Source organism: Neoarius graeffei, chromosome 19 (assembly GCF_027579695.1).
Source record: "Neoarius graeffei isolate fNeoGra1 chromosome 19, fNeoGra1.pri, whole genome shotgun sequence".
Classification (NCBI taxonomy): domain Eukaryota; kingdom Metazoa; phylum Chordata; class Actinopteri; order Siluriformes; family Ariidae; genus Neoarius; species Neoarius graeffei.
The window spans coordinates 62,578,849-62,606,841 of NC_083587.1; the positions used below are offsets into that span (position 1 = coordinate 62,578,849).

Genomic DNA, 27,993 nt, shown 5'->3' on the forward strand with positions numbered 1-27,993 from the left:
GAAGTAAGAAAGACAAGATGAAAAAAAAAGTCAAAAGTTTATTTTCCATCAGTGTAAATTTCATCATGTTTATTCTGTGTTATGTTGGACAGGTGGACTGATATATGAACACAGGATTTCTGATTTACACCATAGTCTGTCTTGCTTTGGCTAAACTGTATTCTTGCAGAAATATAAATCAGGAAGTGAAGAAAAAAAATACTGAACCCCTCTGGGCACAAACAAGGAACTTGCAGCAGCAGCTTCACTTCACACTGCAGCTCCAGATCTGCTCTGAATATCACAAATTTATCTATCTTTTTGTATGGGTGGATAGAAGGATGGATGGAAGGATGCATGTGTGTATGGGGGGTTGAAGGTTTGATGTATGTGAATGGGTGAATTGAGTTAAAGGAAGGGTGAAGATATGGATGACAAGATGGGTGGATGGATGAATTAGGAAGTATGTACTATATGTGGATGAGAGGTAGATGGAGGGATTTATGGATGGGTGCATGGGTGGGTGGATGGATGGTTGGATGGATGGGTGCTTAGGTGGATGGATGCATGGGTGCATGGATGGATGCATGGGTGGATGGCTGGCTGGATGGATGTGTGAATGGGTGGCTGGCTGGCTGGCTGGGTGGTTGAATGAATTAGGAAGTATGTATGTGGATGAGAGGTAGATGGAGGGATTTATGGGTGGGTGCATGGATGGATGGATGGATGGATGGATGGATGGATGGATGGATGGATGGATGGATGGATGGATGGATGGGTGCATAGGTGGATGGATGCATGGGTGCATGGATGGATGCATGGGTGGATGGCTGGCTGGATGGATGTGTGAATGGGTGGCTGGCTGGCTGGCTGGATGGATGGGTGGTTGAATGGATTAGGAAGTATGTATATGGATGAGAGGTAGATGGAGGGATTTATGGGTGGGTGCATGGATGGATGGATGGATGGATGGATGGATGGATGGATGGATAGGTGGATGGATGCATGGGTGTATGGATGGATGCATGGATGGGTGCATGGATGGATGCATGGATGGGTGCATGGATGGATGCATGGGTGGCTGGCTGACTGGATGAATGGATGGATGGATGGATGGATGGATGGATGGATGGATGGATGGATTAGGAAGTATGTATGTGGATGAGAGGTAGACGGAGGGATGGATGGATGGGTTCATGGGTGGATGGATGGATGGTGGGTTGCATGAGTTGGCTAAAAGAAAGGGTGACAGGATGGATGAAAGAATGGCTGAGTCAATAGATGGAGGGATTAGTGGGTTTGTGAGTGGATTGATAGATGAATGGATGGATGTTTGGACAAATGGATGGATGGATGATGGATGGATGGATGGATGGATGGGTTAGTGGGTAGATTGAAGGCTGGCTAGATGGAGAGATGGATGAATAGTTGGTTGGCTGGACAGGTGAGTGGATGGATGATATATGAATGGATGGATGATGGTTGGTTGAATGATTTGGTTGGAAGGATGAGTTAGGAATGGATGGATGGATGGATGGATGGATGGATGGATTGGCATGTGAGTGAATGAGTTTGGATGGCTATAAGGTGGATGGATGGATGGATGGATGGATGGATGGAAGCATGGATGGATGGGTGCATAGGTGGATGGATGGGTGCATGGGTGGGTGTTTGGATGGATGGGTGCATGGGTGGATGGATGGATGGATGGATGGATGGATGGTGGGTTGCATGAGTTGGCTAAAAGGAAGGGTGACAGGATGGATGAAAGAATGGTTGAGTCAATAGATGGAGGGATTAGTGGGTTTGTGAGTGGACTGGTAGATGAATGGATGGATGTTTGGACAAATGGATGGATGGGTTAGTGGGTGGATTGAAGGCTGGCTAGATGGAGAGATGGATGAATAGTTGGTTGGCTGGACAGGTGAGTGGATGGATGATATGTGAATGGATGGATGATGGTTGGTTGAATGATTTGGTTGGAGGGATGAGTTAGGGATGGATGGATGGATGGATGGATGGATTGGCGTGTGAGTGAATGAGTTTGGATGGCTATAAGGTTGAAAAGGTTGAATGGATGGATAGATGGATGAATGAGTGCGTGGTTGGATAGATGTATATAGATGGTTGGATGAATGGATAGTTGTTTTGATGGATAGGTGAAATGATGGGTGGATTGATGGATAGATGGGTGGATGGATGGATGGTTGGATATGTGGTTGGTTGGGTGGATGAATAGTTGTTTTGTTGAATAAATGAATGGAAGGCTGGATGGAGGGTGGGATGGGTTGGTTGGAGAGATGAATTATTGGGTGAATAGAAGACTGGATGGATGGATGAATGGATGAATGATCAGTGAGTATGTGGGTGAATGAGTTAGGATGGATAGAAGGTTGCAAAAGTGGATGCCATATGGATGTGCTGATGCATTGTTTGAGGTATGAATGGATGGTTGGTTGGTTGGTTGGTTGGTTGGTTGGATGGATGAGTACATATGTGGGTGAATGAGTTGGGATGGACAGAAGGTTGCTATATGGATGGACTGATGGATTGTCTGAGATATGAATGGATGGATGGTTAGTTGTATGGAAGAATGGATGGGCAACATGGGAGACTTAAACCTGAAGACATCCCACACTACTGTACAGTGGAGTCTAAAAGTCTGAGTCCTTTAGTAAGACCAGGTTTAATTTAATCAATAATTCATCCACAATTTGATCCAGTTTATACTCATTATTCAGGCCTGCATTATTTAAAACAGAGTAATTAAATTGAACTTTAAAGTCGTCCTCATGGAAGTAAAATCTATCTGAACATCCTGTTGATTTGCAATTCTTTTTTCAAAATTGTTTTCTAGTCACTATAAGAACAAGAACAGTCTGGTTCACGACTTGTACAGTAATTTGGCAAAATTGCATCAGCTTATCAAATGATTAAATAAAACCAGCTCTTTGTGATGTTTTTTTTTTTTTGATAAACACATTTCTCCCGCCTCCATGACAGAGCAGGCGGAGGGAGATAATGTAGCGTCTGCACTCTGCACAATAGATTCTGCCACATTTTCTGTCTGACTCTGTCGCTTTATCTGTTCCTGTGTCTTCCAGTCTCGCTGCGAGCTGTCACTCTCCGCCTCTGACTGCCTGCATTTATATTCATTCTGCTTTCTGGTGCTTTGGCCACACAGGATTAACACACCTCCTTAAAACACACACACACACACACACCTGCCCTCTGTACATCCCTGATGTCATGTGGCACTTTTTTAAATATTTGTTTTCCTTTGGATTAGAGATATAATCGCATTGATAGTCAGACAGCTTCGTCTCATCTCCTTTACAAAGAAAAAATAAATACATTTGCGATGTAAAAATGCCACAGTGAAGGTGTGTGTGGAGTTACGTTTACTGCTGTCCCTGGAGGAAACCTTGAACAGATCCTTTACGCTTTTCTTAAGTTATAAAAAATACTATTTGATATATACATTATAAAACACTCATCTATCTATCTATCTATCTATCTATCTATCTATCTATCTATCTATCTATCTATCTATCTATCTATCTATCTATCTATCTATCAGCATTTGTACAGGTAGCATATTTCATGTTCTATCAGTGAACGGAAGGATGGCTGGATGGTTGGCTGGGCGGACACAAATATATGAATGGGTGGATGGGTTAGATGGAGGGATGGGTTAGTGATTACATAGGAAGATGGATGCATGCATGGATAGACAGATGGATGAATGGATGGATGGACAAAATGTATGAATGGGTGGATGGGTTAGATAGAGGGATGGGTTAGAGATCCCTAACCCATAGGAGGATGGATGCATGCATGGATAGACAGATGGATGGATGGATGGATGGATGGATGGATGGATGGATGGATGGGCCAAATGTAGGAATGGATGGATGGGTTAGATAGAGGGACGGGTTAGTGATTATATAGGAGGATGGATGCATGCATGGATTGATGGATGAATGAATGGATGGATGGATGGATGGATGGATGGATGGATGGATGGATGAACAGATAGACAAAATGTATGAATGGGTGGATGGGTTAGATAGAAGGATGGGTTAGAGATTATATAGGAGGATGGATGCATGCATGGATAGACAGATGGATGAATGAATGGATGGATGAATGGATGGATGGGTTAGATGGAGGGATGGGTTAGTGATTATATAGGAGGATAGATACATGCATGGATAGACAGATGGATGGATGGATGGATGGATGGATGGATGGATGGATGGATGGACAAAATGTATAAATGGATGGATGGGTTAAATGGAGGGATGGGTTAGTGATTATATAGGAGGATAGATACATGCATGGATAGATAGATGGATGAATGAATGGGTGGACAAAATGCATGAATGGATGGATGGGTTAGTGATTATATAGGAGGATGGATGCATGCATGGATAGACAGATGAATGAATGAATGAATGAATGAATGAACCAATTGTATGAATGGATGGATGGGTTAGATAGAGGGACAGGTTAGTGATTATATAGGAGGATGGATGCATGCATGGATAGATGGATGAATGAATGGATGGATGAATGGATGGATGGATGGTTGGATGGATGGATGAACAGATAGACAAAATGTATGAATGGTTGGATGGGTTAGATAGAGGGATGGGTTAGAGATTATATAGGAGGATGGATGCATGCATGGATAGATCGATGGATGGATGAATGAATGGATGTATGAATGGGTGGACAAAATGCATGAATGTATGGATGGGTTAGATGGAGGGATGGGTTAGTAATTATATAGGAGGATGGATGCATGCATGGATAGAGAGATGGATGAATGAATGGATGGATAAATGGATGAATCGATGGATGTTTTGTTGGATGGACAAATTGTATGAATGGGTGGATGGGTTAGATGGAGGGATGGGTAAGTGATTATATAGGAGGGTGGATGCATGCATGGATAGACAGATGGATGAATGAATGGATGGATGGACAAAATGTATGAATGGTTGGGTTAGTGATTATATAGGAGGATGGATACATGCATGGGTAGATGGATGGTTGGATGGAAGGATGGTTGAATGGAAGGATGGATGGTTGGAAGGCTGTATGTATGTATGTATGGATGGACACAAATGTATGAATGGGTGAATGAGTAAGATGGAGGGATGGGTGAGTGATTATATAGGAGAATGGATGCATGCATGGATAGATGGATGATTGGATGGAAGGTTGGATGAATGAATGAATGAATGAATGAATGAATGAATGAACACAAATGTATGAATGGGTGGATGGGTTAGATAGAAGGATGGGTTAGAGATTATATAGGAGGATGGATGCATGCATGGATAGACAGATGGATGAATGAATGGATGGATGAATGGATGGATGGGTTAGATTGAGGGATGGGTTAGTGATTATATAGGAGGATAGATACATGCATGGATAGACAGATGGATGAATGAATAGATGGATGGACAAAATGTATAAATGGATGGATGGGTTAGATGGAGGGATGGGTTAGTGATTATATAGGAGGATAGATACATGCATGGATAGATAGATGGATGAATGAATGGATGTATGAATGGGTGGACAAAATGCATGAATGGATGGATGGGTTAGTGATTATATAGGAGGATGGATGGATGCATGGATAGACAGATGAATGAATGAATGAATGAATGAATGAATGGATGGATGGATGGACCAATTGTATGAATGGATGGATGGGTTAGATAGAGGGACAGGTTAGTGATTATATAGGAGGATGGATGCATGCATGGATAGATGGATGAATGAATGGATGGATTAATGGATGGATGGATGATTGGATGGATGGATGAAAGGATAGACAAAATGTATGAATGGTTGGATGGGTTAGATAGAGGGATGGGTTAGAGATTATATAGGAGGATGGATGCATGCATGGATAGATTGATGGATGGATGAATGAATGGATGTATGAATGGGTGGACAAAATGCATGAATGTATGGATGGGTTAGATGGAGGGATGGGTTAGTGATTATATAGGAGGATGGATGCATGCATGGATAGAGAGATGGATGAATGAATGGATGGATAAATGGATGAATCGATGGATGTTTTGTTGGATGGACAAATTGTATGAATGGGTGAATGGGTTAGATGGAGGGATGGGTAAGTGATTATATAGGAGGGTGGATGCATGCATGGATAGACAGATGGATGAATGAATGGATGGATGGACAAAATGTATGAATGGTTGGGTTAGTGATTATATAGGAGGATGGATACATGCATGGGTAGATGGATGGTTGGATGGAAGGATGGTGGAATGGAAGGATGGATGGTTGGAAGGATGTATGTATGTATGTATGGATGGACACAAATGTATGAATGGGTGAATGAGTAAGATGGAGAGATGGGTGAGTGATTATATAGGAGAATGGATGCATGCATGGATAGACGGATGATTGGATGGAAGGTTGGATGAATGAATGAATGAATGAATGAATGAATGAATGAATGGACACAAATGTATGAATGGGTGGATGGGTTAGATGGAGGGATGGGTTAGTGATTATAAAGGAGGATGGATGCATGCATGGATAGACAGATGGATGGATGAATGGATGGATGGGTGAATTGTGTTAATGTTTGTTTTGGGTGGATGGGATTTTGAAAAAAGTGAATGGATGGATACAAGAATGTGAGGATAGATGTAAAAACAGATTAATGGTTGGATGGATGGATTGTTTAGACAGAGTTTTGTGTTTTTACCGACTTAAACCTCAGTGACTCTCCTGTACAGTGGAGTCCAAACCACTGCTAAATGCTGGTTTCAAAACTATTGGCACCTCCACTTTCAGTGAATGAAGGTCTAACATGGCAAATTTGTAGCTGTTCCAGACTTTTCCAGAATCCTTATTATTTTATTTTATCCATTATCTGACATGCAGTTCAACAACCACTTGTCTCTTTTGCATTATATTCTACAAATAACAATACAATAAGTATCTCAGATTTATGGACTGTTTTATGTGAAAGTGTAATAATTTTTTGTGCTCACCCTCCAGGCCGCAGGTCTGAGAACACTCTGTCCATGCTGACCACTCAGAGAGCTGGCAGTTTACCGGGCACTCGACCATACAGGAAGCGTTCATCTGCCATGTCTTCTCCAAACCCAGCTATACCGACACACACACACACACACACACACACACACCACATCACTACTCATTCGCTTTAGTTACACTTTCTATAAAGGTCATATTTATAAAGAACTATGAATACATTGTCATATTTTTATTCATTCATAAGAATCACACACATTGTTATAATTATTTATGAAAATGCCTTACATTTTATAGCTATCTTCATTATACACTATGAATGCATTATGTTTCATTATATGTAATGTTCATAACATGCTATCTCAACAATACCTTTCATGCAATATAACAGTATGAGGCTGATTATATCTACTCAAAAAATGTATGAATTATACCAGAGTAATTTACATAAAATTAAACTAATAACATTATACCATAATACATAGGTTTACAATTTTACAACATAACTACAAAACATTATAAACTTTTCAACCTACTATAAAACATTAAAATTTTCTCCAAAACTTTACAACATAATACAAAATTTTATACATTTTCAACATACTATGAAAAATTACAACATACTACAAAACTTTACAATATACTGCATTTTTGTTCCTTTAATTAATTAAATCTTAAAAATACATTTTAATACAGTAATTACATATGCCAAAAAGATCATCATGAAATCCTACAACTAAACTTTACAATTGTACAACATGCTATAAAGCTTTACAACATAATACAAACCTTTACAACACTATAAAAAATTACAACTTGCTACAAAGTTTACAACATACTACAAAACTTTACAGCTTTAAAATATACTATAAAAATTACAACATACTAGAAAACTTTACAATATAGTACAGTTTTGTTTCTTTAATAAATTAAAATTTTAAAAAGATAATTCTTTAATTTGGTAATTGAGCATGTCATAGAGGTCATCATGAAATCCTGTGACTTAACTTATAATTTTAAATGTACTATAAAGAAATACAATTTAGCACAAAACTTTACAAGATAGTATAAAAATTATAACTTACAACAAAACTTTACAACATACTACAAAACTTCAAAACTTTACAATATAGTATAAATCTTCTACAATATACTGTAGTATTGTAGTATGTTGTTTTGCAGTAAGCTGTAACGTTTTATAGTATTTTGTAATGCTGTAATGTTTTGCACTATAAAACTACAAAATACTACAAAACCTACAAATACAAAATTGTATAATATACTACAAATCTTTAGTACTTGACAATATATTAAAAGCTTTATCGCTTACTACATAGCTTTATGAATTCTCAACTTACTTAAAAACTTTACAACACATTACAGAATTTTACAATGGACAGTTTTTCAGTGTAACTTTACAGCATACGCCAAAACTTCATAACTTTACAACAGTGTATTTTTGTTTATTTAATACACTAAATCTTAAAAATATATTTTTAATACAGTTATTATCAGATTATCATGGAATCCTACAACTATACTTTACAATTTTTCAACATGCTAGAACACTTTACAACATAATACAAAACTTTACAATACTATAAAATCACAACTTACTACAAAACTTTACAACTTTAAAACATACTATATAAATTACAACATAGTAGAAAACTTTACAATATGCTGCAGTTTTGTTTCTTTAATAAATTAAAACTTAAAACAGATCATTCTTTAATTTGGTTATTAAGCATGCCAGAGAGATTATCATGAAATCCTATGACTAAAAATATAATTTTACAACATACTATACAAAATACAACTTAGTACAAAACTTTACAACATACTACAAAACTTAAATATAATAATAAAAAGCCTTTACCTTAACCCTTTACAGCATAGTATACTTTTTCTATGATATACTGTAATATTGCAGTATGTTGTTTTGCAGTATGGTGTAAAGTTTTATAGTATTTTGTAAAGTTGTAATGTTTTGTACTATAAAAGTACAAAATACTACAATACCTACAAAAACAAAATTGTACAATATACTACAAAACTTTATGACTTTACAACATACTGAAAGCTTTATAGGTTACTACACAGCTTTATGACTTTTCAACTTACTTCAAAACTTTACAACACACTACAAAATTTTACATTGTACAGATTTATAACAAAACCTTACTGCAACATTGGGAAATGTAATGCTCTAAATCTAAATATAGATCAGAAATGCTGCTGATTTATGTAAAGCTTTCTGTTTAAAATATATCAGTGTTGTCAGAGTTGACTAATACAACTCGTTAATCTTTATAATAATACAGTATGTCATTTAATACTCTACACTCAGTAGACTGCACACACTTTAGAATTGATGATTGTAAGTGTAATAAACACCATATAAAACAAACTTTATTAACAATTAATAAATGCATTATAAACATGGTTATAAACTATGATGCCCTTTTCATAAATAGTTGTAACAGTGTGTATGATGCTTAATGAATGCATTGTAACATGTTACGTATGTATTCATAGGTCATTATACACAGAAAGTAGACTTTACATCATAAGCCTGAAGGCCCTTGTTTTCTGTTACGAGTTCTGCCGCATAGATGGTTGGAGTAACTGCTGTACAAGGCTAACACTCCGTCAAACAAAACTCACAGGATCCAATTAAATCCAGGGACTTTCAATGAGCTTCTTTTAACCCAGTGGGGTCTGAAAAACTAAATCCAATTCTACACAGCGGTACAAATGCCAGTCATTCACACAGTGCTCTCAAAGTTACATCTTTACGCTTTTAGTACAAAAGTGTCAGAGTTTAGTGTCCTGATGGAGTTAGCAACACACACTTAATGAGGATAATACTAAGAACGTAGGAGACTGTGTGAGGGAGAGGATCGTTAAAGTGCACTGTGGGAGATTTAGGATCCCTGTTATCCTTTTTCGGCTAGTAGAGTGTCCAGTGGTGGATACATTTTACTTGCTAAATGTGTTAACAAGTAAACAAGTAAAACATCCTGTATTTATGGGACCTGTGTTTTAGGCACTGAGCTCTATATAAAATCAGGAGAGCTCAGAGTCTATTCGCCACTGTAGAGACGAGTGAAGCCGTCTGACCGCTATCTTACTACTCACATTTGGTTTATGTGCTAAACCATTGTATCCAATCAAGTTTGCCCCAAGAAAAGTATTTCCTGACTTTTTTCCTTTCATTTCCTCTTCTTATTTTCTTAACTTTACCCACATTCCTTATATATCTTTATAGCACTCCCCTTCACTATTGTTTTTTTTCCCTTTTCCAGTTCACTTTCTGATAATTTTCTGAATGGCTCTTTTATCACTATAATTATTTTACAAAGAGTATTTCAGATGGCGGCATGGTGGTGTAGTGGTTAGCGCTGTCGCCTCACAGCAAGAAGGTCCGGGTTCGAGCCCCGTGGCCGGCGAGGGCCTTTCTGTGCGGAGTTTGCATGTTCTCCCCGTGTCCGCGTGGGTTTCCTCTGGGTGCTCCGGTTTCCCCCAAAGACATGCAGGTTAGGTTAACTGGTGACTCTAAATTGACCGTAGGTGTGAATGTGAGTGTGAATGGTTGTCTGTGTCTATGTGTCAGCCCTGTGATGACCTGGCGACTTGTCCAGGGTGTACCCCGCCTCTCGCCCATAGTCAGCTGGGATAGGCTCCAGCTTGCCTGTGACCCTGTAGAAGGATAAAGCGGCTAGAGATAATGAGAGATGAGAGAATGAGAGTATTTCAGTTTTTCTTTGTACAGGAAATCATATATCAGACGCCATCGAAGAAATAAGCCATTGACTGGGAAATATGACCAACCCTAATTAAAGAGTATGTATCAATATACTTGCACTCAATTTAAACTAAAACAGACAATCGTGGCCATTTTGTCAATTTGTGCAAGTGGGTGTGACATGTCGAGATGATCTGCATTGATCTACAATTGTAGCCTGAGGTCAGTGGAAATAACTCCTGACCAAACTAGAACAATAACATCTCTCTTTTTATTTGCATTCTTCACTGCTATTTCTGCCTCAGGCTCTGGTCCTTCTTTTATTTAGGCTCCTGAGGTTAATTTACTCAGCTCATTTTTCTTTTTGAATTTGTACCATTGCGCTTGAGCTCTCACATTCAATATCAAACACGTCTCGACTTTGGCTTTGGTCTAGTCTGGGATATTTCCATTGAAAATCTGACCCAGTCACACCCTGTGTCCAAAATCGCTCCCTACTCACTATATAGGGCACTATATACTGAGGACGCCATTTTGTAGTGCTGTCCGAAATGATAGTGAGGATTATTACACCCTATATAGTGCACTCAAAGTATCCCACAATGGATCACGAAAAGTAGTGTACAACCGATGGTCACTAGCCAAAGCAGGATATCCCATCATGCATTGCGGTTGCGCTAAAAGATATCTAATTAAAAATCTCAAATCTGATTTGTATATGGGCGCTGTGTGAGATGGCTGCCTCTCCAGTAGCTCTGTAGTTTTTATCTCTTTAAACCTCTTTTTTCCACCTTTTTTTACTTTTCTGCTCTTCTTACGAAGACATAGTGTGTTTTTCTATATAACATGGATATTTTTAACTTTAACACGCAACCAGGAGCCAGTTTTCTCACTTATTTGAGAGAGGAGCTGCTGGCCCTGAAAACAACGGGATGAGCCGGGATATGACACCCCATCCCAGCGGAGCTGAGGAGGAAACCCAGGGGCTGCAAAGCTGGAGCTAAGCTAAAGGCTAGGCTAGAGGACAACCAGCGGTGCTGCAAACCATCCATTCCCTCTGTTATCGTGGGGAATGTGAACTCGCTGCCGAATAAAGTCGATGATCTTTCCGCTCTGAACAACCAGCAGATTTACCAGGAGAGCAGCTTATTTATCTTTACGGAGACATGGCTAACACACCTCGTACTGGATGCTAATGTGGACCTGCGGGGATTCACTGCTGCGAGAGCCGACAGAGACACTAACACATGCGGGAAAAGCAAAGGTGGGGGACTCATCATTTATGTAAACAACCGCTGGTGTAGCCCAGGACATATCTCCATAAAGACAGTTTTATGTTGCCTGGACTTGGAGCTGCTAGCCGTTAGCCTGTGGCCATATTATCTGCTGAGGGAGTTCAGTCACGTGATCACCATCTGTGTTTACATCCCTCCGAAGGCAGATGCAGCCACTGCATGTGAGAGGATTCACTCTGTCACAGCAAGGCTGCAGACACAGCACCTTGAGGCATTTATGATCATTTCTGGGGACTTTAATCACACTACTTTGGACTCTACTTTGGCTGCTTTTTACCAGGCTGTGGATTGTCCAACAAGGAACAACAGGACAATTGACTTGCTGTATGCTAATGTGAGGGATGCATACAGAGCCACACCCCTCCCCCCACTAGGGAAGTCTGACCACAACCTGGTTCTTCTACAGCCAAAGTACACCCCCCTGGTTCAAAGGCAGCCTGCAACAACTAGCTCCATCAGGAGGTGGTCCCCTGAAATGGAAGATGCCCTCAGGGACTGCTATGACATCACGGACTGGGATGTGCTGCTTAGCCCACACTGTGAGGACATAGAGGGGCTGACACACTGTCTGACTGATTACCTCAACTTCTGTGCAGACGTGGTCTCCCCCGCTAAGACTGTACGGTGTTACCCTAATAACAAGCCATGGACAACACAGGAAGTCAAAGCTGTCCTCAACAGGAAGAAGGCCGCCTTCAAGAGCAGGGATAGGGAGGCAATGAAAGCAGCACAGCAGGAGGTAAAACGCTGCATGAGGGAAGCTAAGGACAGCTAAAGGAGAAAGGTGGAGCAGAAGCTGAAGGAGAACAGCATGAGGGAGGTCTGGGAAGGTGTGAAAACCATCACAGGCCACAATACAAAGACCAGAGTTGTTGAGGGGACAGTGGAGAGGACGAATGAGTTGAATGACTTCTTCAATCGGTTCAACCAGCCCATGTCCCCCCCACCCTCTCCCTCACTGCAGCCATCTCTCCTTCTTCCCTCAACACACCTCCCCCCAGTCATCACAGCAGCCCCCTCCTCCCCTTCCTCCCCCACCTCAACACAGACTCCTCCATGCATTACTGCAGACCAGGTCAGAGGTCAACTGAGGAAGCTTCACCCCAGGAAAGCAGCAGGCCCGGACAAGGTGTGTCCCCGACTACTGAAGACCTACGCTGCCGAACTGGGTGAACCACTCCAATGCATCTTCAACCTCAGCCTGCAGCTGGGGAGAGTGCCCACCCTCTGGAAGACATCATGTATCGTTCCAGTTCCCAAAAAGAATTGGCCCAGCGAGCTGAACGACTTCCGACCGGTGGCACTCACTTCACATCTGATGAAGATATTTGAGCGGCTCTTCCTCAGCCTCCTCAGAACCCAGGTACAACATGCCCAGGACTGTCTGCAGTTTGCGTACCGGGCAGGTGTTGGTGTGGAAGACGCCATCCTCTACCTGCTACACCGAGCCCACACGCATCTGGATAAGGGTAATGGCACAGTGAGGATCCTCTTCTTGGACTTCTCGAGTGCCTTCAACACCATCCAGCCCCTATTGCTTCAGAATAAACTGAACAGGATGCGAGTGGACCCCTGCCTGGTCACCTGGATCTCCAGCTACCTCACTGACAGGCCACAGTATGTCAGGCTGAAGGACATCACGTCTGACACTGTGATTAGCAGCACCGGAGCACCCCAGGGCACGGTGCTGGCCCCTCTTCTCTTCACCCTGTACGCCACGGACTTCTGCTACAACTCGGAGCTGTGTCACATTCAGAAGTTTGCCAATGACACAGCCATCAGTGTCATCAGTGATGACAGAGAGGAGGAGTATAGGAGCCTGGTGAGGGACTTTGCTGTGTGGTGCAACAGGAACCATCTGCAGCTCAACACCTCAAAGACCAAGGAGCTGGTCATTGACTTTGGGAGGTCCAGACCAAGGTCACGACCAGTTCTGATCAAGGGAGTCGAGGTGGAGGCTGTGGATTCCTACAAGTACCTCGGGCTGTGGCTGGACAGTAAGCTGGACTGGACTTGCAACACCAAACACTTATACAGGAAGGGACAGAGCAGGCTATACTTCCTTAGGAGGCTGCGGTCCTTTAACATCTGCAGGAAACTCCTGTGGATGTTCTATCAGTCTGTGGTTGCCAGTGTCCTGTTTTACACCGTGGTGTGCTGGGGGGGCAGCACATCCAAGAAGGACACATCCAGGCTGGACAAACTGATCAGGCAGGCCGGGTCTGTGGTCGGCATGAAGCTGGATTCTCTGGTGACGGTGGCAGAGAAGAGGTCTATGGACAAACTATTGAACATCATGGATGATGCCAGTCATCCTCTGCACACCGTCATCAGCAACCAGAGGAGCCTGTTCAGTGACAGAATGCTCCTTCCCAAGTGCAGGACGAACAGACTCAAAAACCCCTTTGTCTCTCACGCCATCAGACTGTACAACTCCTTTCTGGGGGGGGGGGGGGGGGGGGGGGTAACAGGAGAACAGAGGACGGGAAGGAGCAGTAGCCTAGCCTAACAATAAGCAATACTGGAAAATGTGCAATATAATGTGCAATATAAAGTGCAATATCTCTTCTGCGCCCCCCCTTTTTTTCCCTCCTCCCCCTTCCTCTCTTCCCCATATCTTATTCTTTTTATATTTGTATATGTAGATACTTAATTTATTTTATCTATAAGTTTTCCTCTATTTCTTTTCTCTGTTTATCTGTAATGATGCTGCTGGAATCTTAATTTCCCTGAGGGAACCCTCCCAAAGGGATCAATAAAGTTTTATCTAATCTAATCTAATCTAATCTAATCTAATCTAATCTAATCTAATCTAATCTAATCTAATCTAATCTAATCTAATCTAATCTAATCTAATAAAAGGCAGCGGCAAAGAAGAAAGTATTCAGCCTTGATTTAAAAACACTGAAAGATGCAGGGACTTTGTATTGATTAATGTGGGAAATACACTCAGTATAATATGGATTTATCACAAAAAACACATGCATGTATTTATTATTTTGAAAACCCACCAGCTGACTGATCTGGCACGTTTTAACTGTGCAACAGTAATGACGTAAATACCAGCGCGACGGACTAGTGTCTGAAAGCGTTTTTTTCATTTTACCAATGAGCTCACTATATAGTCCTCTATATAGTAATTCCCTATGTAGGGAGTAGGGAGTAGTGAACGAGTGAGTGATTTTGGACACAGGGACAGTGTTCATCCCAGATATCAATGTCAGATTTTCAACAAAAACTGACAAGACGATGAAACAGATTTTCTGTTATTTATTTTTCTTTTGCTCTTGCAAACCATCATAAAATGCTATCGGGGGTCCACGCAAACACCATTGTGCACACACGTGTAAAAATAATCACATGCTATCAATACTCACAGGTGAAATGTCCGTCCACAACCTTTGACTTGACGGTTTGTACTGTTCACTGCTGCACATGTAGGCATTTTTCTTGTAATTTTTCTCACCAACTACATCGATAACTTGTCCAGTTTTGTTTAGCTTCCAGTAGCCGAAATGACCGTTCCGCTTGGCGATGCGAGTGGTAAGATGGTGGCCAGATGGCTTCAGTCTGACAAGCCGATGAGCTCTCCGGATTTTTATATAGAGCTCAGTGGTTTTAGGCTGCCCAGAAACTGACTCAGCTAATAAATGGTAGCTAACACAATACAGTAATGTATGTGTTACTATCTATCCACCCAGCCATCCTTCCTTCTATCTATCTATCTATCTATCTATCTATCTATCTATCTATCTATCTATCTATCTATCTATCTATCTATCTATCTATCTATCTAATACCAGATAGTATCAGTAAACAAATTGCACTAAGCAGACTATAAGTACCATTATAAACATGACTTATAATTATTTTTAAACAATTCATAAACACTTTACAGACTTTTCCTATTACACTGTAATGTCTTTTCATAAATAATTACAACCTTGTGTATGATACCTTATGAACACATTATTACAGATAATGAACGTCCTCATAGATTATATATCCTTCACAGAAAATGTTTCTAATGTTGCAGATCATGTTTGCGACCTCAAAAACATCTCATCAAGTCACTGACCAACATTTAAGCCATGAGGTGAGGTGTGGTGTGGTGTGGTGTGGTGTGGTGTGGTGTGATGTGGTGTGGTGTGGTGTTCTCTAAAAACAAACCTTCTGGCAAAACCTGAGGTCCACTGACTTTCCGTCACTTCTCACACAGTCCAGCATGCGGGTCTTCAGCCCTCTACCACACACAGCGCTGGCACTTAACTGACACGTGCTCCAGTCTGGAGGTTTTACACACACACACACACACACACACACACTGAACACTCAACAAAAACAATGTTTAATAAAACTGCGTGACTCCTACGTGAGTGTGTGATGATTGATCTAACCTGAACATAAACATTTATAGAGGTTTATAGGACTTCAATCAGAAGGAAAGGAAGGGAGTGGTGATCAGCAAGTTATGTTTTGTGATTTTACAGCTGTACAAATGATCATTAGCCTACTCAATATATTATATTAGGCGTATCAGACGCTCGCTGGCCGTGCTGTGAAAATTGTCCATGCAGACGCTCATTTAAGTTTCCAAATCTGTCATTACTTAACTCTTGAATATTTTCTATTGTGAATACGATCATTAAAAATCGTATAATCTCTGCTTTCCAAAGAAATGCATCTGGTTAAAATCTGTTCAGGACTTTGGGAGTAACGGCAGGTTGAAGTCGGTACAACAGAGTAAAAACTCTGCTTGTGGGACGTCGGGAAACTGCCGGTGCTTTTCTTTTTGAGTCATGGGAAAGCGGTCAGTCTCTTTCTCTCTCTCTCTTTCTTTCTCTCTTCTGATCGGTTTCCCACTGGATTGCTCGTCAATATCAATCAGATAACTTTTATTTATAGGGATGTTCTCTCGCTCTCACTGTTTCTGATGTTTCTGATTCAGCAAAATTTTCTGTCTGCTAGTTTTAATGCTATGATTCATGGGAGATTTTGAAGTGAGTTTTCATAGCTTTACCTACTTATTTTTTCAAATCAAACTGATTCCTATAAATAAATAACTATTTTAGCGGAGCTCCAGCGAAGCACCATACCTAAGAAAAAATGGTAAACCCAGTGAGTCGATTTTTTGTGGTTTGTCCATGTACGTGTACCACCAGCCATACACACCGCCTAGTGGCCAGTGTTAGTAATTACAGTCATACACACCGCCTCGTGGCCAGTGTTAGTAATTACAGTCATACACACTGCCTAGTGGCCAGTGTTAGTAATTACCAGTCATACACACCGCCTACTGGCCAGTGTTAGTAATTACCAGTCATACACACCGCCTAGTGGCCAGTGTTAGTAATTACCAGTCATACACACCGCCTGGTGGCCAGTGTTAGTAATTACCAGTCATACACACCGCCTAGTGGCAAGTGCTAGTAATTACCAGTCATACACACCGCCTAGTGGCCAGTGCTAGCCAGTAAAGAAATAAAGCAAAAGAGACTGGCTATGATATAAGAAGATTCTACAACCCAGAAACAGATGGGAGCTCCGCTTTTAGGCAGTGCCTAAATCTATATATTAGAATATAACTGTAGCTGTTTTGATGAAAAATATTAAAATCTTTGTGGTAGGAATGAGATTAAAAAAAAAAAAACAGGAGTCAGAAACGTGAGCATCAATTTCAGTTCAGTTAATGTGAATTGTTTATTGGATGTGGATCAGACAGTTTTTTCGAGGTTTGCCTTGAAAGCTGTGAATATTAATTGAAATAATCACTTATATTCTTTCCTATAAACATTAGTCGGCCCTACTGAGAAATACAAAGGCCTACAGTGGTGCTTGAAAGTTTGTGAACCCTTTAGAATTTTCTACATTTCTGCATAAATATGACCTAAAACATCATCTGATTTTCACACAAGTCCTAAAAGTAGATAAAGAGAACCCAGTAAAACAAATGTGACAGAAATATTATACTTGGTCATTTATTTATTGAGGAAAATCATCCAATATTACATATCTGTGAGTGGCAAAAGTATGTGAACCTTTGCTTTCAGTATCTGGTGTGACGCCCTTGTGCAGCAATAACTGCAACTAAACATTTGCGGTAACTGTTGATCAGTCCTGCACACCGGCTTGGAGGAATTTTAGCCCATTCACAGCTTCAACTCTGGGATGTTGGTGGGTTTCCTCACATGAACTGCTCACTTCAGGTCCTTCCACAACATTTTGATTGGATTAAGGTCAGGACTTTGACTTGGCCATTAGAAAACATTAACTTTATTCTTCTTTAACCATTCTTTGGTAGAACGACTTGTGTGCTTAGGGTCATTGTCTTGCTGCATGACCCACCTTCTCTTGAGATTCAGTTCATGGACAGATGTCCTGACATTTTCCTTTAGAATTCACTGGTATAATTCAGAATTCATTGTTCCATCAATGATGGCAAGCCGTCCTGGCCCAGATGCAGCAAAACAGGCCCAAACCATGATACTACCACCACCATGTTTCACAGATGGGATAGGGTTCTTATGCTGGAATGCAGTGTTTTCCTTTCTCCAAACATAACGCTTCTCATTTTAACCAAAAAGTTCTATTTTGGTCTCATCCATCCACAAAACATTTTTCCAATAGCCTTCTGGCTTGTCCACGTGATCTTTAGCAAACTGCAGACAAGCAGCAATGTTCTTTTTGGAGAACAGTGGTTTTCTCCTTGCAACCCTGCCATGCACACCATTGTTATTCAGTGCTCTCCTGATGGTGGACTCATGAACATTAACATTAGCCAATGTGAGAGAGCCCTTCAGGTGCTTAGGCCCTGTCCACACGGCAATGGATTCAGGTGAATCTGATAAAATTTTTTATCGTTTCGGCCTGGCGTCCACACGGCACCGGCGTTTTGGGTGCCCCAAAACAATATTTTTTGAGAACGGGTTCCAGAGTGGAAAAATCTGGCAACGGCGCCGTTGCGAAGTCGTCTGGATGAGTAGAACGGATTTGTTTACGACGACGTCACAACCACATGACTAGAACAAGCAGCACTCTCACGTGCATCATTCACGCATCATCTGTCACTTCTGTTCACTGCTTTTTTAATGTACCAATCACTTTTGTATATAGTATTCTTTAGTGTGGATTTAGTAAACTGTGTGGGTGTTGTACACAGACAAGTGACTCAAACCATTTCTTGCCTGCTTTCTATTGGATAAGAATCTTTTGAAATTGTTTACACATTAACCTGACTGACCTGCCAGACAGACAATTTACACCCGCTTTGATGAACAGAAAGTACAGCCTTCCACACAAAGCAACAGTTACCTGACTATAATGGAGGCAGAGGGGAAAAGGGTCAGAAGATCCTTCAACAGACTGTTTTGTATGAACCACTGCATTGCATTCACTTTTGTATACAGCTTTTCTTTTAAATAAACAAGTAACTGAACCATTTCTTGAATTTCTTTTTTTTATTGGATAAGACTGCTTTTCAAAATGTTCACACACAATATAAAAAGTTATATAAATTATATAAAAATGCTTTTCAAAATGTTCACACACAATAAGAAAATTAAGTTATATAAAACTACGCACACTAATAAAACTAATTTGTACACACAGAAGGCACGATTTCCTCGTGTAGTCGCAGCCATCTTCTTCTTCTTCTTGTGTGTTTGTTCCTGTGAGTGTTTCACGCCAGGTAGAAGAAGGGGTTTATGCGCATGCGTCCTACTTCTTCTATTGTTCTGGTGTCTCCGATGGGACCGTCTTACAGTGCACGTAGAGGTGTGGCATGTGTATTGCATCGTTTTCAGCAAGCGTTGCGTTGCCATATGTACCTGATATTTTACTGATCCGTTGCTCATGTGGACGCGATATTTTTTTTACCCGCTAAAAAAAAATCTCGTTGCCGTTGTCGTGTGGATGTAGCCTTAGAAGTTACCCTGGGGTCCTTTGTGACCTTGCCAACTATTACATGCCTTGCTCTTGGAGTGATCTTTGTTGGTCGACCACTCCTGGGGAGGGTAACAATGGTCTTGAATTTCCTCCATTTGTACACAATCTGTCTGACTGTGGATTGGTGGAGTCCAAACTCTTCAGAGATGGTTTTGTAACCTTTTCCAGCCTGATGAGCATCAACAACGCTTTTTCTGAAGTCCTTAGAAATCTCCTTTGTTCGTGCCATGATACACTTCCACAAACATGTGTTGTGAAGATCAGACTTTGATAGATCCCTGTTCTTTAAATAAAACAGGGTGCCCACTCACACCTGATTGTGAGCCTGTTGATTGAAAACACCTGACTCTAATTTCACCTTCAAATTAACTGCTAATCCTAGAGGTTCACATACTTTTGCCACTCACAAATATGTAATATTGGATCATTTTCCTCAATAAATAAATGATCAATTATAATATTTTTGTCTCATTTGTTTAACTGGGTTCTCTTTATCTACTTTTAGGACTCGTGTGAAAATCTGATGATGCTTTAGGTCATATTTATGCAGAAATATAGAAAACTCTAAAGGGTTCACAAACTTTCAAGCACCACGGTACAGAGCACAAAGAGTGGATTAGAAATAATCTTTTATTACTTTATTTTGATAGAGAATGGTAGATGTGAATGACATTCAGTGCTTATTGATACATATTTTATAATTAACATTGATTTCTCCTTCTTTGTGATGTATAAATGAGAGTTAAGATCAGCTTTATATTGCAGAAATAAATCAATTTGGTGAAACTTCAAAGAAGGGAGATTTAACATTTTTACCTAATTAGCATAATTAATACTAATTAAATACTAATTTGCATCATTTGTTTTTACAAATTTTTCAAACTTTGTATTCAGTATACAACCATCTATATGCTGCCAATTTCCATGTAAATATCTTGAAAAATAGAAAAGTTATTAGGGAAAAACATTTGATCTCATTGGTTAATGAGGCCCATGTGATCCTCATACAGAATATTACAGCAGTTTTCTAAAAATTAAGCTGTTTTTTTCAACCTTTCCTTTGTAATATCTCAAGAACAGATAAACATATTTTAATTCTCTAAAAAGTATGTTGTTCTGCATTCAATTCTGAATTCAGTGAAAGCAATTTTAAGCGATTTGGATTGAATCTGAATTTTCACCTGATATGCCTAAATATATTTATACCAATTATTGCTGGGTTTCAGTCATGTGACTTTTCTTCGCGGTTTTACCAGAAGTGAAATAGCTGGTGGTCTAAACGGCTGCCATAGCACAAACAACTAGCGATAACTTATCAGAGTACGCTCGTAATCTAGAAGCCACTGCTCACTTTAGATATATTCAGAAGATCGCTATGTGCAATGGAATCGACCGCTACAGTCTGGGAAAGAAGGATTTGTCATACGATCTCAAAAACTACCCTTCAGTCGAGTTCCCCGACATCTCAAACTATCTGGTGTTGCAGACGTCCTTCTACACCGCAAAACAGATGAAAGCGTCGAAGAGTATGGAGGCTTACAAATTTTTTGTATGTGGCTATGTAAAGGACCTCGCTATCAAGTCACTGCCGAATGAATCCTGTATTGTTTTTGCCGGTGTAAGTATTTTTTTAAGCTTTTTGTTCACGTCTTTACAATGAAGCGCTGGAAGTTGAAATGTAAACAAACAACATTTGGCTTGATTCTCACTTGTGTTGGCTCTTATCTCTCAGGTAAATCATTCACAAAGATCATCAGAAACCTCTTTAAAGACCTGGATCTTAGTTAAACAAGATGGAGAAGTGATCACGGTGCATTGTAACTGTACGGCTGGGGAAGAATTTTGTCACGACCTTCATGCATATGGACTTTGTGAGGAGTGAGGAGGAAACAAAGAAACAGCTGGGGACTTTAGCGCTTCGGGACTAAAAAAAGTACCGTAAAATAACGACGCATAGCAAGAAAAGTACTTGGAAAACACTAAGGACAGAGCTGAGAGGGAAATACAAACCTTTCACCAAGTGATTACTGCAAACTCCAGCATGCTTCGACTCGACTCCCTTCGATTTCACTGAGAGGTTCAAAAGTCACCTTTCTCGACGTCTTTTTGTGAAATCCTGTGTTCATTCACCTTTTTTCATTAGTTCACAGGGAACCCTGAAGAAACTTTTATCAGTTTCATGGTTTGATTGATTCGAACAACCTAAAACAACGCAAGCGTAAGGCATTTTTCATGGGAGCAATGCACCTTCTCCGTACAAATGCTCTGTCAACTGAGATTTGGTAGACCACCAGATAAAGTTCTGAATAACTAATGAGGTGGATGTGACGTCACATGAAACCCACCAATTACCAAAAAGCCGTTCCAGTCTCTGGAATTTTTGTTAAATTGCCAATTTGCACACAATCATGTCTCTCCTATCACATGACATGATGTGACAAAGACTAACATGTGCTTCCTCCAAGATACATGAAGCCAGCCAACTGCTGCTCATGCTGCATCACAGGACAGGGTAACACACTCCGAGGAAAGTGCTAACCACCCTCTTCTGCATACTTGACCTCAGAGATGCCCATGATTGGCAATAGTCACAGTGATTGAAGTGGGTGGAGGATGGGGGTGGGGGTGGGGGGTATATCTCTACGGAGTCATAAAAAAAAGAAAGAAAAAAGAAATCCAGATAGAGAGCACTAAAAAGCTTTTCTCAGGCATAATGCTCATAAAGCGTGACCTGAAACAGCTGTGTGACTCTGGGGAACGAAAGACAAAAAGCACCACTGTGCTGATCGTTCGAGGAGTCCTCCAAAGAACAAGACAACAATTTTACGTCTTTCTTTGTTAAACACCACCATTTTTTATTATTAGGCTTATTATGTTTGTCATGCAAGTTCCTTTGAATGAGCCGTTACTATAGAAACGCCAGAGGTGGACAGTAATGAAGTACATTTACTTGAGTACTGCACTTAAGTACACTTTTTGAGTGTCTGTACTTTACTTGAGTATAATTTTTTTGGGGAAATGTATGACTTCACTACATTTGAAAGACAAATATCATACTTTTTACTCCACTACATTTCTATCAAGGTCCTTGTTACTATGAAGCGGCTTTGAAAGTGGATGTTTTTTTCTTTTCTAAAACGTGATTGTTTTTTTCGCAGGTGACACTGAGACAGCCAATCAGTAATCACGAGGGTCACATCACGTCCACAGACTGTATAAAATCAAGCTCAGTGATTTCTCAGCAGCGTTAATTGAAGGGAACGGAAGGAGGCGGTAATTCTGGGGAATGAACACACTCATGGCCCATGAACCCATATTTCAGTTTTCTGAAAGGATTAAAGATTCATTTACAGGGATGAGAATGGCACATTTAAAAAAACTGAAATGTCTGCCAAGGGCAGACATAATGCACGCAAAGCGTGCATGGGGGGGTTTCAAAGGGGGGTGCGCCTTATATATATATATATATATATATATATATATATATATATATATATATATATGTGTGTGTGTGTGTGTGATTCCACGCTTATGGGTACTGAAATGGGGACATGAACTTATTTTTAAAAATTCACCTAAAACCATTTCTTTTTTTTTACCATCAGGTCACAAAACATGTAATCTTTAATGAATGATATGTTAAAAGAGAACTTTAATTTTCTGAGATGTAATAAAAACATATTTATATGCCAAAGTCAGAACGTAACAGAAGTGTTGTGGACATATATATTCTCAATTTTAACAATGTAGAATTACTTTTTGAAACATAGGAAGGTGATGTTTTAGCAAATATAATTAATAAACATGTGTAGTAGAATAAACATACACATTCTTTCAATAAGATTAACATGGTATATAGCTAGATTGTAATTAATTTATAACAGACGCGAGATGGACAATCGTAACAGAAGTAATGTAACAGACATCATTTTGGAACTCATAGGCTTGACTTTGGCATATAAATGTTTTTATTACATCTCAGAAAATTAAAGTTATCTTTTAACATATCATTCATTAAAGATTACATGTTTTGTGACCTGATGGTAAAAAAAGAAATGGTTTTAGGTGAATAAGTTCATGTCCCCATTTCAGTACCCATAAGCGTGGAATCACTCATATATATATATATATATATATATATATATATATATATATATATATATATATATATATGAATGTTTTCAAATTCAATGATGGTTTAAAATGTTTATAAACTTTAAGATAACAAATATATATTGTGAGCGATAATGGAGGTAACCGTAACGATATATTAGATTCCTCCTGACTCTATCTTTGACAATTTAAGTAAAACGTACCTTTGTGCTTTTTTGTTTTGATGTGCTCCTGGATGTTTCTAGCTCCTCTGTTTCCATAATTGATCATATCTGAGCACAGAATACACAGAACCTTTCCCGGCACGTCCACTTTTCGGATATGTTCCGTCAGGCACGTCGTCACAGTTTGTGTCCCTATCTGCATGGTAACGCTACTATTGAGCCATGCCCATCGGAAACAGTTCTTTATCCCGTTCGATTTATCGATTTCCCTGGCACGATCCTCATTTTTGCGGTCCAAAACTTTCGCCATATTGGCGAAGTAACTTTGAAAACTAACCAAAATAACTAGAACTTAAGAAGTGATCAAAACCATGTACGTATAGCTTGTTTCTCCGTGAATTGTAGAAGTGAGATGAAACTAGCGCCAAAACGTTGCCGGAAATCGTCGTGAGTTGTCGTTAGCATAAATATTGAAGAAAGCAATGACAATTTCCGTTATCACAGCTGCAACTAATTTTGCGATGAGCGTTGCCGAAAGCAGGGATGAGAATGAAAAATATTTAAAAAGTCTGAAAAAAGCCAGAGGTTTGGGGGCCACAAGCACCCAGCGGGGCCCAGGGGCAGACCCCCAGTGGGGGCCCAGGGGGCGGGAGCTAATGATTTTTGGCTTTTTTTTTTTTTTTACCCCAAAACCATTAATTTTATCAGCAAAAAGTTGCAATTTATTTGGAAATAAATTCCCCTTCTTGGTGGACTACCAGGTGAAAATGATTAATATGGGTCAAGAGACTTGTTTTTAATCAATTCACATTTGATGATTTAAAAAAAAAAATGAATGCACCTTTTAATATAAACGAGCTCTACAGTATTATATTTCTGCATTTTAGCTATTCATGTCTTTAAATACTCTAATCCTTTAAAATGAAGTGCAAACCAGAAAAACGTTATATCATATAATTCTCTTAAGCTTTCTTCTGATGTTATCATGGTAGCAGGAGGTCTTGCATATTAAGCAGGCAACATTCAACATCACTTATCACTTCCCTTTCAACTGTTGTGTGTACTAACGGTTTTATCTGGACAGCATGTTGTGTAATGTAATACAGATACCATATGGTCAATTTGAAGATCAAGATGGTGATTCTGAATTAAAGAACAGGCATGTACAATGGGCATTACATATTGGAAATTTTTTTTAAAACAAAAACTAAGTTCATCTCGGCCTAAAAAATTTGGGCAGACGCTCCCGCGCGGCACATGCCAGCAATTCCCCCCGTCCCCCTATGAAATGAGCAATAAGTAGGAGAGTTATACACGGTATCATACCTAAAATTTTATCAGAAATATAGATACGATACTATGATTCTCCCCAACATGCTACATTAGATAAGCTAACCCTATTTATAAAAGATACACACTTATATATGACGTGTATTTGATATATATGTGATATATATGATGTATATTCATACATTGTTACTTTACGGAAATCTTCAGTAAGTTTGGTCTTTTCATGACAGCCTGTTGTAGACCTAAATATAATGCATGTGAAATGACACTCCTCACCTCAACATGTCCTTTACAATCATTTAAGCCACCATGGGCAATGCTGAAATCACTGTTGCAAACAGTACATCGCTGTCAAGGACCAGACAGGAGAGGAGATCAAATGCACTCAAACCACAGTTTAATAATAACAGGGGAAAAGGGAGTTGGGAGAATGTGAAGTTCAGTGGCAGGAGGACTGAGAGGCAGGTGGGAGCATCTGAGGGCTCCCATCCAAGTACTGACTAGGCCCAACCCTGCTTAACTTCTGAGATCAGACAGGATCAGGCATTGTCAGAGAGGTGTAGCTGTAGGCTGACAGCACTTGGGTTTCAGGCAGTCTCCCAGCAGTAGTCCCTCAGCAGGCTGGAGTTAGTGAGCAGGCTGGAACACAGAGTCACAGATCAGATAGCAAGATAGGGGACAGAAATGCAGGGTCAGGTTACCGGGGCTGAAGAGTAGGGCTCCAGGCAGGGCTGCTCACACCGGGCTGATGGAGAGGCAGGCAAGCAGCAGGGCTGGGCAAGCTGGAGATCAGGCGAAGGTACAGGAGAGGCAGGAAAGAGGCAGAGTCGACAGGACAGAAGGCAGATCAGGTTACCGGGGCTGGAGAGCAGACAGAGTCAGATGGAACAGAATATCGTCAGGAGTCAGAGTAGTAGGAACACAGAGCAGGTTATCACGCTGGAAGTTGCAGACGATCTGACACTGAGGCTTGGGAGAACTGCAGCTTAAATACACATGGGGGAAGTAGGTGATCGGCAACAGCCAATGACAGTCACTGAAAGTTAATAAGAGGAAGTGAAAGCGGGCGTGGCCGGTAATGCTGAGTGGAGATGTTACCTGAAGAGAGAAGCCCACAGGTAGGACCATGACAGAACCCACCCTCAAGGGACGGCTCCAGAAGTCCCTAGCCACAGATCCACCAAGACGGGCGGGAGGAGGGGGAATACCCGTGGAGGGTCAGAACTCCTCTGACCGGTCAGTGTCCAAGGCCTCAGGATCTGGTTCAGAATCGGACTCGGGGACAGTAGCGGTTGGCGCATCGTCATTCCGACAAGGACCCCTTGGTCGACCCCTCCGGTTGGCCGGCTGGTCCAGATGCAGGCGATGAAAGGTGCTGATGAGGGTACGGTCTAAAATTCTCCCAGCAGGAACCCACATCCTCTCCTCAGGGCCATAGCCTTCCCAATCCACCAGGTATTGGAGGCCCCTGCCCCTGCGCCGTGACTTCAGCAGTCGCCGGACAGAGTAGACCGGGCCACCATCGATGAGACGAGGAGGAGGAGGAGAAGGTGCAGCTGGGACCAGCGGGCTCTCATGCACTGGCTTAATCTTTGAAACGTGGAAGGTGGGGTGCACTCTCATAGACTTGGGCAGTCGGAGCCGGACAGCAGACTTGCTGATTATCCTCTGGATCAGAAATGGTCCGACGAACCGAGGTGCCAGCTTACGAGACTCCACCTGGAGGGGCAGGTCCTTGGCTGACAACCACACCTTCTGGCCCACCCGGTAGGTGGGTGCAGGCGTCCTCTGCCGGTTGGCTCCAATGGAGTAGCTGGTGACTGACTTGAGGAGTGCAGCGCAGGCTTGAGACCAGGTGCAGCGGCATCGGCATGCATAAGTGAGGGCAGACGGGCAGGTGACCTCTCCCTCCTGGCTGGGGAACAGGGGTGGTTGGTAGCCATACATGCAGTGGAATGGGGAAAGTCCAGTGGCTGAGCTGGTGAGGGAGTTGTGAGAGTATTCCACCCACAGCAGGTGCTCACACCAGGCCCTAGGGTTGCGTGACACCATGCACCGAAGTGCCTTCTCCAACTCCTGGTTAGTCCACTCAGACTGGCCGTTGGACTGGGGTCGGAATTTGGAGGTGAGGCTGGCGGTGGCCCCGAGCAGGTGACAGAATTCCTTCCAGAAAGAGGAGGTGAATTGCGGCCCCCGGTCCGAAACGATGTCCCTGGGCAGCCCATGGATGCAGAAGACCTGCTGCAGGACGATCTGGGCGGTCTCTTTGGCCGACGGTAGTTTTGGGAGGGGAATGAAGTGTGCCATCTTGCTAAAACGGTCCATGATGGTGAGTATGACAGTCATCCTGTTAGAAGGGGGCAGACCCGTAACAAAATCCAGGGAAATGTGGGACCAGGGTCGC

At 41.1% G+C, this 27,993-nt stretch overlaps 1 protein-coding gene across 1 annotated transcript in view; it reads right to left on the reverse strand.

Moving 5' to 3' along the window:
- Nucleotides 1-27,993, reverse strand: part of thsd7ab (thrombospondin, type I, domain containing 7Ab) — a 388,049-nt gene that overhangs the window by 40,393 nt on the left and 319,663 nt on the right. Inside the window, exons 20-21 of the mRNA XM_060900617.1 lie at nucleotides 16,249-16,364; nucleotides 7,032-7,149 (exon numbers count right to left, since the gene is read on the reverse strand). Coding sequence (XP_060756600.1) covers nucleotides 7,032-7,149; nucleotides 16,249-16,364 — 234 coding nt within the window. The remainder of the gene's footprint in view (nucleotides 1-7,031; nucleotides 7,150-16,248; nucleotides 16,365-27,993) is intronic.